At 49.9% G+C, this 13,647-nt stretch overlaps 1 protein-coding gene across 2 annotated transcripts in view; it reads left to right on the top strand.

Annotated features, from left to right (window-relative positions):
• PADI2 (peptidyl arginine deiminase 2) overlaps positions 1-13,647 on the top strand; it is a 54,584-nt gene extending 40,937 nt beyond the window's left edge. Inside the window, exons 15-16 of one of the 2 annotated variants that reach the window (XM_081088308.1) lie at positions 2,117-2,245; positions 13,501-13,647. In XM_081088308.1, coding sequence (XP_080944434.1) covers positions 2,117-2,245; positions 13,501-13,518 — 147 coding nt within the window. In that variant the 3' untranslated portion in view covers positions 13,519-13,647. Of the gene's footprint in view, positions 1-2,116; positions 2,246-3,173; positions 5,378-13,500 lie in introns of those variants that run through there. The other variant, XM_081088307.1, reaches the window with a different exon arrangement.

Consider the following 13,647-nt stretch of genomic DNA (forward strand, 5'->3'; position numbering starts at 1 on the left):
TGAACAGCAGTTATGATCTGTCTCTATGGGGGTTTGTAGTAAGCAATCTTTGTTCTGGCCTGAATCTAGCTCATGAGTCCAGCAGCAGTTACATCATGAAACAGTCTCTCTTCCATAAGTACCAAGTTTACACACACACACACACACACACACACACACACGCGCGCGCGCACGATTTAAACAAAAACACATGATTGGCTCATATAAGTGGGGAGTCCCGTAGTGGATTGGATTTCAGGCACAGGTTGATCAGGACTCCAGCTCCATTTACCTGCACTTCTTGGGTCTGCAGGTGCCCTCGTGGGTGGAAGCATAGCTGCAACAGTCCTCACATCCACCCAGAACACCATCCATAAAGACAGACAGAGGTCTATATGCCCCCAACAATGAAACAAAATGCCTTCAACCTGATTTACTGTCCATCCCCAAACCCGTCCCTGGGGCAAGGGACCCGTCCACTAACTAGCTCTCACCAGGAAGTGAGCGTGTGGTCAATCCAAGGCAACCTTGCAGGGGAAGGGGTGGAGTGGATGCTGGGGAAGCAAAATCCACGAAACCCAAGCCACGTTCACAAACCCCTCGGTGGCTATTTGAAAGTTGACTTTATCATAATCTCTGCTCTCTGGTCATTTTTTGGCATCCGATAGATCTGAGGCGAATTCTGGGGTGAACTATGAGTGAAATCATGCCCCTCCCCACTGTCAGCTGTAGGACCTGGGGCACCTCACTAAGAACTCCATGCTTCAGTCTCCTCAACTGGGGTTCAACTGCCTCAGGGTTCCAGGTGGCGACCCCAGTATTCATTCCTCACCAGCCTCTCCCACACCCGCTTGGCTTTCTCCCTGCAGAGTAGACACCCTTGGCCTCCCCCTTCCCCGAGGGTCCAAAATGCCATTAGATACAGGGCAAACTTTTGGACTCGAGGGCCACAATGGGTTCTTAAACTGGACCGGAGGGCCGGAACAAAAGCATGGATGGAGTGTTTGTGTGAACTAATATATATTCAAAGTAAACATCATTACATAAAAGAGTACGGTCTTTTTTTTTTTTTAGTTTTATTCATTTCAAACGGGCCGGGTCCGGCCCGCGGGCCGTAGTTTGCCCACGGCTGCGTTAGAACCTTCCCTGGAAGCAGATTCTAGCCGAGCAGCCTTCTCCATTCCCCAGAGGCTCCTTCTGCCTTGCCTTTCTCCCGGACACAGGTTCTCCCAGATGCTTGGGGCCTCTCCCCAGACAGGCCTCCTTGTGGCCGGAGAGTTCAGTGTGTCCAAGGCCCTGGGGTCCGCCACACCCACCTTCTCTTGCCTGGTTCTCAATTCTAGGGCCATCCTTATTCTCGCCTCCTGGGGTGGCCTGAAGAGTCCACGAGAGACTGTGTAGCAAGCACTTAGCACTGGGTCTGGCTCATTTACTGAGCCCTTCCCAGTATGACTGCTGTGATCTCCCACTCTATCACTGCTGATCCTGAGCCCTGGTGAGGGCACTGGAGAGGGCAGGGTGCGAGGTGAGCCTGGAAGGCTCCCTGAAGTGCTGGGCCCTGGGTCTGACACTGCAGACAAGAGTGGAGTTGACAAAGGTGGGGACACCAGAAAAGCCAGCGCTCCTGTATCTGTCCCTACCAGAACCAATAAGCAGAGACAAGGATTGAGTCTTTATGGGGCCTTTACTCACATAGCCGGCCATCAGAGAAGACGGCGGGTTACATTCCCTGAAGACCGTCTTACATCTCATCTCAAGCCGGCCCTTTTCATAGATGAAGGGGTTTGGAATTCAGGGGGAAAAGTAGATCAGATAAATGCTGCAGTCTAGTGATCTGAGCATCCCCTGAGCATCCTCTCATGACCATGATTCTTCATCTGCATCCTGGGCGGGGACACTCTCTCCCTGGAGTGCAATGGCTCAGATACCGTCTTGGTCCTCCTGGGGCACGAAGGTTGGATTGCTTGCGGGTCTCCTGAAGTCAGGGCAGGTCCAGTCATCACTCCAGGCCCCGGAACAATAGCTTCTACACGCACCAGTTACCAAGCCTAGTAACCATATACCTACAGCTCTGTACAGTTCTGTATCAGTGGCAGGGCTGTCCTCTCACTCACCTGCCCTCCCTCCCCCCTCCCAGCGCTGCCTGGACTGGAACCGTGACATCCTCAAGAAGGAGCTGGGGCTGACGGAGCAGGACATCATCGACCTGCCGGCTCTGTTCAAGATGGATGAGGACCGCCAGGCCATAGCCTACTTTCCAAACATGGTGAGGCGCTTGGGGCCCCAAACCCCACCCAGGCCAGTCAGGGGGCAGCCAGATCCAGAAGGACCCCCGGGCTGAGGCCGCCCATCGAGAGGCCCAGGTCCCAGTCCTGGCTGAGCTGCTGTGTGGCCTCAGCACCCACCCCAGGCACTTGGCCTCTCTGGGCTCACTCCCTCTGAAGGGAGATAGGCTCGTCCTGGCTGCCTCACTGGGCTCCTGGGGAATCCTCTACCTTAAACAGATAGGAAAGGGCTGTGTAAGTTAAAAAGGCCTTTATGGAGCCCTGACAGTGTGGCTCAGTGGATAGAGTGTCGGCCTGTAGACTGAAGAGTCCCGTATTCATTCCAGCCAAGGGCACGTACCTTGGATGCAGGCTCCTTCCCAGCCTGGGCCCTGGTGCAGGAGGCAACCAATTGATGTATTTCTCAAACATCAATGTTTCTGTCTTTCCCTCTCTCTTCCACTCTATCTAAAAATCAATGGAAAAATATCCTCGGGTGAGAATTTTTTTAAAAAGAAGACCTTTATGGACATAGGAATTCTTGTTATCATAGAGGAGAGTCTTCTATGAGATAGAAAGAGGTTCAAACACACACACATAGATACATGCATGCATTTACATACATACATGCATGTACACACAAATACACGTGTGCATTTACATGCACGTGCTGCTACATACATATATAGCTATGTGCACAGGCATGTACATGCACCTACATACCAAAAAAAGCCTGCTTTTCCACTTCAGCTCTGCCATGTATGAGTTGCTTAGCCCCCTCTGTGCCTCAGTTTCCTCATCTGTAAAGTGGGGATAAATCACAAGACGTACTTCATAGAGTTGTTGGGAGGGTCCAGTGGGTTTAGAACAGGGCCGGGTGCATAGTAGGTGCTCACTAAACAGGAGCTGGTGCCCTGCCCTCCATCACAGGTGAACATGATTGTGCTCGACAAGGACCTGGGCATCCCCAAGCCGTTCGGGCCCCAGATCGAGGAGGTGTGCTGCCTGGAGACGCATGTGCGCTCGCTGCTGGAGCCCCTGGGCCTCTGCTGCACCTTCGTGGACGACATTTCCGCCTACCACAAGTTCCTGGGGGAGATCCACTGTGGCACCAACGTCCGCAGGAAGCCCTTCGCCTTCAAGTGGTGGCACATGGTGCCCTGACCTGCAGCGGGCGCTGTGTGCCGGTCTCAGCCCACCAGGAAGCGGTGTTGCGGCTAGGCCGGCCCTGTGGTTCTCATGAGGGCAAGAAGCCCCTCAGCCATAAGCATCAAGAAACTTGGAAAAAGCAAAACAAAAAAGTGTATTACTTACAGGACCTAGAAATTACACAGCACACCTGGGGCCACACGGCGAGGTCGTGAGGCGAGAGAGCGCATGGGCCTGGGGTTCTGCTTTTATTGGGGTCGAGGGTGGGGGCCTAGGGTTTCCCCAGGCTCGCTCTTCATTGGCAAATTTAAAACGTAATAGGGGGATGTTAAAGCACAGAAGAGGAAAAGCCAGCTGCCCAAATGGTCAGTGTCAAAGTCAACCAAGATCTCTGAGAGAAAGGAGCCTCTTAGATCAGTGGTTCTCAACCTTGGCTGCACATTAGAATCACCTGGGAATCTTTTTAAAATCCTGATTCCTGGGCCTCATCCTCCGGAAATTCTGTTTCTTTGTTACTAATGTTGTGGCCTCACCCCATCACAAAGAAACAGAATTTCCGGAGGATGAGGCCCAGAAATCAGGATTTTAAAAAGATTCCCAGGTGATTCTAATGTGCAGCCAAGGTTGAGAACCACTGGTATAAGAGGAAGTGGCCAGGGTGGGGCCAGCAGAGATGATGTGCTAGAGCCGTCATGGAAGTGGCCGCCTTGGCAGTCAGCTTCAGCCAAGCTCCTGCATGGCAACCCAGAGATAACCCCCCGTCAGGGCCACACTACCAGGGCTCGGCGCTTCCCTCCCCTCCCGAGTTCCCCCCCAGAGGTCCCCCTGCTCGACCAGACCCACAGGAATTGGGGAGGGGTTTGGGATGTCGGTGCCTTGCCCTCCCTCAGAAGGCCCTCAGTGTCCACTGACGTCACCCCCAGGGAACCTCACTCTGTCCTTCCTGAAAAACAGCCAGGCGTTTGGCCAGTATCGATACAGCCCTGCCATGAAACACAGCAAAGCCGCAGCTACCCAGATCCTTCCCCAAAGAAGCCTAGTCCCTTGTCCAAAACTGCATGCAGGTGAAGGGAGGAGGTTCAGGGCTCACCAGCTCTCCTCGTGGCCATGCCCTGAAGTCAAGGTAGATGGCGTGGAAAGGGACCTGGGACCCTGCCCTACCTTAAGCTGCCATCAACATTTCAAATTCACCTGCCTCCGGGTTCCAGGTGGCGACCCCAGAATTCATTCCTCACCAGCCTCTCCCACACCCCCTTGGCTTTCTCCCTACCTTGGCCTCCCCCTTCCCCGAGGGTCCAAAATCCCGTTAGAACCTTCCCTGGAGCAGATTCTAGCCGAGCAGCCTTCTCCACTCCCCAGAGGCTCCTTCTGCCTTGCCTTTCTCCTGGACACAGGTTCTCCCAGTTGCTTGGGGCTTCTCCCCACACAGGCCTCCTTGTAACCAGAGAGTTCAGTGTGTCCAAGGCCCTGGGGTCTGCCACACCCACCTTCTCTTGCCTGGTTCTCAATTCTAGGGCCAGTCCCTGGCCTCCCTCCTCTCACAGGTGCCTCTACTTCTTTATCATTCAGACCCCTGGGGTATAATGAAACACCTGCCCCTCCTCCCCAGTCATCAGACCCAACACACAGGGACCTGGCCCAGCCTCCAGCCAGGAGAGCTAGTTCTGGGCCAGCTGCTGGCCTTGGGGATGGCTTGATCCTCCCATTGAAGTTCACCAGAGCATGTGCTGCAGACCCTCTTGTGTGGACATAACTAGGTTAGTTGTCTGGCTCCCACTGACAAGACTCAGCTGCAACTGAAAAAAAAGTTCCTTTAATGCCAGCTGATGGCAGGAGAATACATGAATTATAGTTCCACATTGAGGGTTAAACGAACCAATTTATAACTGATGAAAAGATTATAAATGTGTAGTCTTGAGAGGAAAGTTTTTTCTTCCTGGGTTATTTCATTCAGTCATTCAATAAACATTTGTTGTGGGCCTACTAAGTGCTGGGCACAGTGCTGGGTCCTGAGGCTACAGGGGTTAGTAGCAAACTGGACGTGGTCCCTGCCTCCTGGAGCCGTCAGTTCCCAACATGGCACGCCCACCTTTTAAAAAGCCAGCATTTGGTCCTTCCGTGATGTGCTCTTTAGAAATGCCAGGCTGCTGTATTCAGGAAATGCACTGGGCACACAGCTTCCCGAAAATCAGTGTCTCAGAGAAATAAAAGGCTAGGGGGGGAGGGGGAGGGGTGTCTTCAAGACACAGACCTCCTTCCTGTCCAGCTGGGCCAGGACCACCCGAAATATCAGACCCCAGAGCCTTCAGAAGCAGATGTGTCCCTGTGGGGACAGTGGCCCCTGTCTTTGGGGGACAAAGCCCCAGACCTTCAACCCCAGAGCTGAAGACACCAAGTGCCTATGGGAGGGTGTTTTTCTGGAGACTAAGAGTTTGTTGTGTGTGTGTTGGGTTAATGTGGGTTTTCGGGCTTGCTTTCATTTTTTTCTAGTCTATCTTAAGGGGAAGTAAGTGCTTCCCATGTAGAGACAGTGTGTGTGTGTGTAGGTTTTTCTAAAGCTCTCCCCGTCGATAAGTCAGTAATTCCTGATGATCCTGGAACCCTCAGGACTCAGGCACCTGTTCCCATCTGGCTTGCCCACCTGTGTGACTACCCTGGGTGTGGACACTCCCTCTCCCCCCGAGCCCTGTGGACTCATTGCTCTTTCCCACCCCCACTTCCTATAAATTGTAGGCCTAGAAGATACTTCTGTGTTGCAAATCTCAGCAGAGTTCCTGTTTCGATCCTTATTTTGAAAGACTTTATGTAAGAGGGCAGGGGTGTTGTCAAGATAGCACAGTTTCAACTTTCTGGACAAGAGGCCATGATGGAGATCAAAAGATGTGGGGGAAGAGCCTGATGAAACCGCAATAAAATAAACGGCGAGAGGGGAAGTCACGTGGCTGTTGGTGTGATGTTCATTGCTGCCTCCTGGACATGACCTGCAGGCATGCAGACCACATGGCCCCGCTTCTGGTCCTACAGCCCTGCTCTTCTGGGCACCCTGCTTTTCTGGGCACAGGGTCGGGGCCTTTCAGCAAGAGTATCTCAAGGGTTTGGAATCCCCACACACTCAGTGGATGTATATGACATGGCTACTACCCAAGGTCAAGACCAATATCCATAATACAGTGGGGCCTTGACTCACGAGTGTCCCGACTAACGAGTTTTTCGAGATACGAGCTGTCTCTCGGCCGATTTTTTGCTTTGAGTTGCAAGCTAAAATTCGGGTTACGAGCCAGCTTCAGATACCCCACCGCTAGTTGGCGCAGCGAACGTCACAGTGGACGCCACAACATCAGCCCAGCATCACGTGTCTCACTCGTTCACTTTTTGATTTGACATATGAGTACTTTGAGTTACGAGCGCCGTCGCAGAATGAATTAAACTCGTAAGTCAAGGCCCCGCTGTAAAGTCTGACTGTGTTTTTCTGGTGGGGATCCCCAGAAGCAGACCCTGAGATGAGCATGTGAGAACCAGTGATCTATTAAGGAAGTGCCTCTAGGAGAAGCCAGGAAGGGAGTGAAGAGAGCAGGACGGAAACAAGAGTGTGGTTGCAGCTGCAGCCTCAGCCTGCTCACGGGGGAGTCTGTGGCATCTGAGTTCCTGCATCTGCAGATGGAGTGTTGTGCACCCGCACCAGCCAATCATTGGCTATGAGAATAGTGGCCCTCGGAATGGGTACGAGGGCGCTAGTAACCCATGGACAGTCACCTAAAGAGAATCGTAGCTGTAGTTTTTAGCAGCAAAGTCACAGGAACTGGGGATGAGCTCCCAGAACCAGAAAAGGATCTGGGCAGGGCACCAATAGTGTCCACTGCTCTGGGGAGTCCCATGTTCTCACAATACGGGATTGTTACACATGGGTATTTGTGATTTAACCCGTGGTATAAAAACCCATACAATATAGCCATGGTCTAACAGGGTCTTCGAGGCCTAAAGTCGCCTGCTGAGCCTAGAAGCCACTTCCAAACTCTTTGGGGTACACCTGGGGGCTTCTTAACCCTGAGTCCCATCTTGGGCTTCTGGATTGATGTTTTGGTGCAGCCATTTGAAGGGGCCACTGCAAAACAAGAATCACTAGTTCTCTTACTTTCAGACTTAACTCATAGGCCCAGCCCCCTGAGGTCACTCTTCTCTTTTATACCCAACTCATGTGGCCCAAGCCACAGAGAGGCCAATCTTCAAGGGGGTTTTCCTGACCCACCTACTTCTGAGACTCCCCAAGGGATGCTGGTGTGCTAAAGCCATCCTGGTGGTGTTTTCACATTTGACCACTCACTCGCCTCAGGATAGGTGAAAAGTCACCCAGAGACTCCTAGAAGAGTACTTCCCAATAGAAATATAATGCGAGCCATGTAGGTCATTTTACATTTCCTAGTAGCCACGGTGTCCAAAGCAAAAAACTGGTGATATTCATTTTAATAATATGTTTTATTTAACCCATCATATCCAGATTATTGTCCTTTTAACATGTTATAAAGCTTTATAAGTACTAATGAAATAGTTTACATTCTTTTTTGGTAGAAAGTCTTCGAAAGCTGATGTGCACTTTACACTTGCATCTCTATTCAGACTAGTCAGATTTTGAGTGCTCAATAGCCACAAGTGGCTACATACTGGAAGCCGCTCTGCCAGGCTGAGCCCCAGGTATAGAAATAGGCACATTTCTTAAATCCCCAGAGCCCAGCTAGCCTGGCTGACACCCCTAACAAAAGTTTAGCATTGTAATACCAAAAGGAGAAGTCTAAAGCAAACTTGGGTCCTCTCTGCCCTGGTATGCAGAGCCTTGCCCGCCAGAGGGTCCTCTCGCCTGAACCATGGCTGCCGCTTTGTTACCAGGTCTGGCTTGCTTTTCAGCAAGGAGAGTGCCCTTGGCCAGGTCAAAATGGGAACCCCACCAGCCCCATGGAAAGGACAAGCACAACTCCCTCACCTCTAGCCTCCTTCCCTTCACCATTCCCTGGGACACAACTTGATTCTGCATTTTAATGTAAGATGTTGTCATGGGGTCCCAGGTGAAGGAAGTTGAGTCCTCATTATCCCAGCCCCTTCATTCCAGCTCTGAGCCATACTATGACACAGCCAAAAGCCTGTGGAAGTGGGGTTCTCCCCTCCCCCCCAAACAAAAGAGCCACCAGGGATGAATTCTGCCTCCACAGTGGGACTTACCCAGGATCCTCACCCAAGTGGCATTAGGTCCCAGGGGCTGGTGGCAATGTTATTTGTAACTGAATATAGTAAGTGACACCAAAGGACAGCTTGCGGACTCTCTTCTCCGGATGGACAAGCAGAAAAGGACATGCTCAGGCAGAAAGCTCAGCTGGGCAGCCTGTCCCCCGCCTGGCTGGAGGGAGAAGCCACCCCCGGGCCAGCTGGTCTCCTTTGCAGCCCAGTTCGCTAAGAAAGCACAGGGCCGGTCTTCGCTAGCTGGTCACGAAGCAAACTGCCCGGTTCGGGGCACCGCGCTTTGCCTCAGCCCCTCGTGCTCTGCAGGCTGAGGCCCGCTTTCTCACCGTCATGGGCCACCCCCAGCTGACTCTCCAAGAAGCCCCTGACCAGCACGCCAGGGCCCTATTCACAGGCGACCGTGCTCCTGAATGTGTCGAAGAGATACGTTGAACCCTTGAGAGGAAGGTCTTGTTTTCTTCCTGATGACAATTCCTCGCACATGGCTGGTGCTCAGCAAATATGTTTTGGATGAAAGAATGGAACGTCTGTTCAGCTCATCAATAGAAGCAGAAATGTCAACCCAACCAGATGTGAGGTCATCACAGCCACTATTTCCTTAACACTGACTACATGCCAGACACCTGCCAGGTTGAACTATATGAAATGCCATCTTGAAGGTCAACATGGTCGCATTGAGTGGTTCAGCCGAATATTTTACATCATCGTCTCATCTCATTCTCACAACAAAGCTATGAGGCTATTATCCCCACTTTACAGATAAGGAAACTGAGGCTCAGAGAGAAAGTGACTTGCTGACGGTTACACAGCAGGAAGTATGGGACGGCTCCACCTGCTAAGTCCCTGCTCTTGACGACCTCATCTTGGAAACAACTTCCTAAGTTCAATGTCATCATTCTTTTACTCATACATGTTGCCTTTGCACCAGTCTTTTTTTTTTTTAACATACTAGATGGTCCTATTAGAATCTTACAATTAGAAAACCCTGTTACCTGTAAGCAGGATGTCTAGAGATTCTAGGGTTCCTATAAACCCCTCCAAGGCAATAGAGCCCAGAGAGAAATGACCTCTACATAGCACAGTATGTGCTCTTGAGGTTTTAGCTCAGAGTAAGATGGCATCTCTAAATCATGCAACCCAAATAATATTCATTCACTTGCCCATTCATTCTCTTTTTTTGCCATTAACATTCAACTGTAAGCATCTATTGTCAGAAAAACTAGGAAGATCACATAAGTTTTCATCTAAACCGCAGTGAAAGAGGGCACCACAAATAATTCCACCAGGATAGCAGGTGGAAACCAGAACCAGGCTGGGCAAACCGGCATGTCGGTTCTCCCTGGAATGAGACATGATCTCAGCCCCCAAGAAACTGACTGACAGCTGAGACAGGGAGACAGACAGGAGAGAGCAAAGAGGCAGACTGATGGAGCGGGCACTTGGTAACTATTTGCCAAGTGGAGAAATAAATAAGCTGCAAAAGGCTGTGAATTCACACACACACACACACACATACACACACACACACACACACACACACACACCACAATTATTTCCAGCTGGGAGAGAGTGTTCATTTGGGCTAGGATGAGTGACTGTGGAATGAATGCATATAGGGACGAGTGACTGGGGAGAGAAGGGAGAAAGAGCTGCCATGCTGAGTGGAGATACAAAGGGGCGTGTGTGACAGGTTTGGGACATGGTGATCATAGAGTGGCTAAGATACAGACTGAAGTCACGCTGGAAACACTAGGGTTTGAGCAATGGGACCCCCTAAATGTTTAGAGTAGCTGGAGCCACATGACCAACCTTGTATTTTAGAAAGAGGACAGTAACATATATTTCTGTATTGCTATTAAGCCAATAGGAAAAACATTTTTTAAAAACTACCCAAGGAATGATCAAACCATGGTACATCCCCACACTGAACTATTTTGTACCACATAACATGAAATAGATCTGTGTGTACAGACAAGGGAAGAATTCCAAGACCAAGCACTTGATGCTGGCTTTTTTTTTTTTAATCAAGCAAAGCCATGGATTTCTGTAGCAACATACATATGCTTATGCATGCAATCCCTTGAAACTAACAATAGTAATCACTTCTGGGAAAGGAAGTGTGGCAGGGAATTTAAACTTTATGTTGCTTGAAATTTTACATAGTGAGAATTTAATTACTTACATATTTTTAAATTATAGTTTAAAGCTGCCTGAAACCCTTGGCATCTTATTTATGCTGAAGTCTCCCCATCCTGATTAGCATAATCTCTTTCCTCTAATAATTCACAGTTCTCTTAACTTCTTGGTTCCCCCTAACTGGGCTTCCTACCACCAGTTTAAGAGTGATAGCTCCTCACAGATATTAATTCATTTACTCCTCCTCCATGTGAGGTGATTATGATTCTTTTCCCCACTTTGCACAACAGGAAACTAATGCACAGAGAGGTTAAGTAACTGGTTTAAGGTCACACAGTAAATGGCCAGTATAATAGGATTTGAATTCCCAAAGGCCTGCATACTTAACCACGCCACCTCCCTGCCTCTAGAGAAGGTCGACTTGCTTTTTTGTAATAAAGATCACTCTTTTTAAAAAATATGATTTTACTGATTTCATAGAGAGGATGGGAGAGGGAGAGAGAGAGATGGAAACATTAATGATGAGAGAGAATCATTCATTGGCTGCCTCCTGTACGCCCCCTACTGGGGATTGAGCCCACAACCGGGACATGTGCCCGGACCAGGAATCAAACCATGACCTCCTGGTTCATAGTCGATGCTCAACCCCTGAGCGACACCGGCCAGGCTTGACTTGCTTTTAACGTTCTGCATCCCTCTGACTGGTTCTGCTGCCCATGAGTGGATATGTCACCGCTAAAGATGAATCGTTACCACTATTCCTTTTCTGCATTCATTACCTGGTTCTGTCCCTGATAGAAAGGGGTGCTCAAAATTCAGATCAGCTGGAAAGGGAGTTGTATTATGGACTGTGTCCACAAAGCGCACACCCACACACACCCAGAGGCCAAATTAACCGCTAACTTGAGGGTATGCTGGTGATGTGGCAAGCAGATGGGAGTGACACAGAGGTTCACAGGGTGAGTGAGTTCGTGTGTGTGTGTGTGTGTGTGTGTGTGTGTGTGTGTGTGTGTGTTGCTATAAGGTCCAGCAACGTGACAGTCCCCAGAAGGCGTTGGGCCACTTGCTAAGTCCCAGCAGCTGAGCTGACCTCAGCGGTATGAAACGCAGCCCCATCTGGAGCAGGGGTGGCTCGGGACCTTTTGCTCCGGGAGTTTCATAGAGTCTGCTCATGAAATTGGAGAAGACTGTAGCATATGAGTGTCCCCATCCCACTCGGAGAGAATATTTTGAGAAGTCTAATTATATGGTGGGGTTTAGAGGGAAGAGGGTTCTAAGGGCAGGTTGGGAAGCCCTGGCAGTTCCGTGGGGTGAAGGCGCCCTCTGCAGGTGGAGCAGCGTCGTTGCAACCACTGCATTCCCATTGACCTTGGGCCTCTGCCCACAGCACAGTGGTCTCCCTAACTGAGATGCTGACCTCCTGGCTATGTGACTTAGTTAGGGGATTTGTTGACTCCCCTGAGTCTCAATTGCCTCAACTGTAAAGAAGGACAAAAATCCCTATTCATGAAGGTTATGATAATTAGAGAGAGAAAATGTACCCAAAGTGCTCTGCGGAGGGCCTGGTGGGCACGGAGTCCTCCAAAGATGGCAGCTACGAGCAGCAGCAACAATGGCAGCCCTGTCATCATCGTCACTGGCATCTTGAACAATAACAGCAAAGATGACCAGCAAGTGCCTTTGCCAGGACAAAGAAGAGCCCGAGTGATTGCTCCCGATTCCCTTGACTGACTCAGTCCTCTGGGTGTTGTTTGAGAACAGTCTTCAAATTTTGACATTTTATTCATCATGGATTTTTGCATTTTTACTTTTTTAAAGATTGAATTAAAATATTATTTATCTTAATGACGAGCGTTTTTAAATATATTTTTATTGATTTCAGAGAGGAAGGGAGAGAGAGAGAGAATCATTGATTGGCTGTCTCCTGCACGTCCCATGGTGGGAATCAAGCCTGCAATCTGGCCACACGTCCTGATTGGGAATCGAACCAGGACCTCCTGGTTCATAGGTCAGTGCTCAACCACTAAGCCACGCTAGCTGGGCATGACTGAGCTTTTTGACCCTCTCAACTTTTGTGCACTCACCTTGCCTTAGTCCTGAACCAGATATTAAAGTTGCCTGGATTTTCACGGGGCTCCCTGCTCCCCTCACCACCCACCCCACCCCCAGTCTCTCCTTTCACCTTCTACAAGGGACAGGGACAGCGCATCCCCTGTTTCTATTTATTCCTTCCTTCAACCAACCAACATCTAAGCAGAGCTACTGTGTGCAAAGTCCCAAGCCATCTGTGGAAACAAACATGAAGCTGTTCATTCATTGAGCATTTATTGGTCACCTGCTATGTACCAGGCTCTGGGGACACAATAATGAACAAGACAGACATAGTTCTTGACCTCTGGAGTGGAAGATTCAGACAAAAAAATCTATAATAATAAAAAGCGTAATATGCTAATTACACTGGACATCCTTCTGGACGAAGCCAGGACTGTGAGGGAAGCCCGGGTCACGGGTGCCAGAGGGAAGCCGGTGCCGGCAGCCGGGGGAAGAAGGGCCTACTCTTGCATGAATTTTGTGCACTGGGCCACTAGTATATTCATAAGGAACTAAAATTAAACTTGCAGATAGCAATAAGTTCTATGAAGAAAATAAAGTGAATGGGCCATGCCCTCAAAATGCCACAGTCTGGGAAGACAGACATGTAAATGGGTAATTGTCAAACCAGGTGTTTGTGCATTGATGGCAGATACAGAAGATGTACTGATGAGAGTGGCAAAGGGGTGCTTTCTTAAGGGAAGAGAAAGTTGGAGCTGAATCCTGAATAATGGAGAATTGGCCACGTGGAAAGGAGGAAAGGGCACTCCAGATCCAAGGCCTGGAAATGAGCCAAGGT

Source organism: Myotis nattereri (genome assembly GCF_964212035.1).
Source record: "Myotis nattereri genome assembly, chromosome: 3".
Taxonomy (NCBI): domain Eukaryota; kingdom Metazoa; phylum Chordata; class Mammalia; order Chiroptera; family Vespertilionidae; genus Myotis; species Myotis nattereri.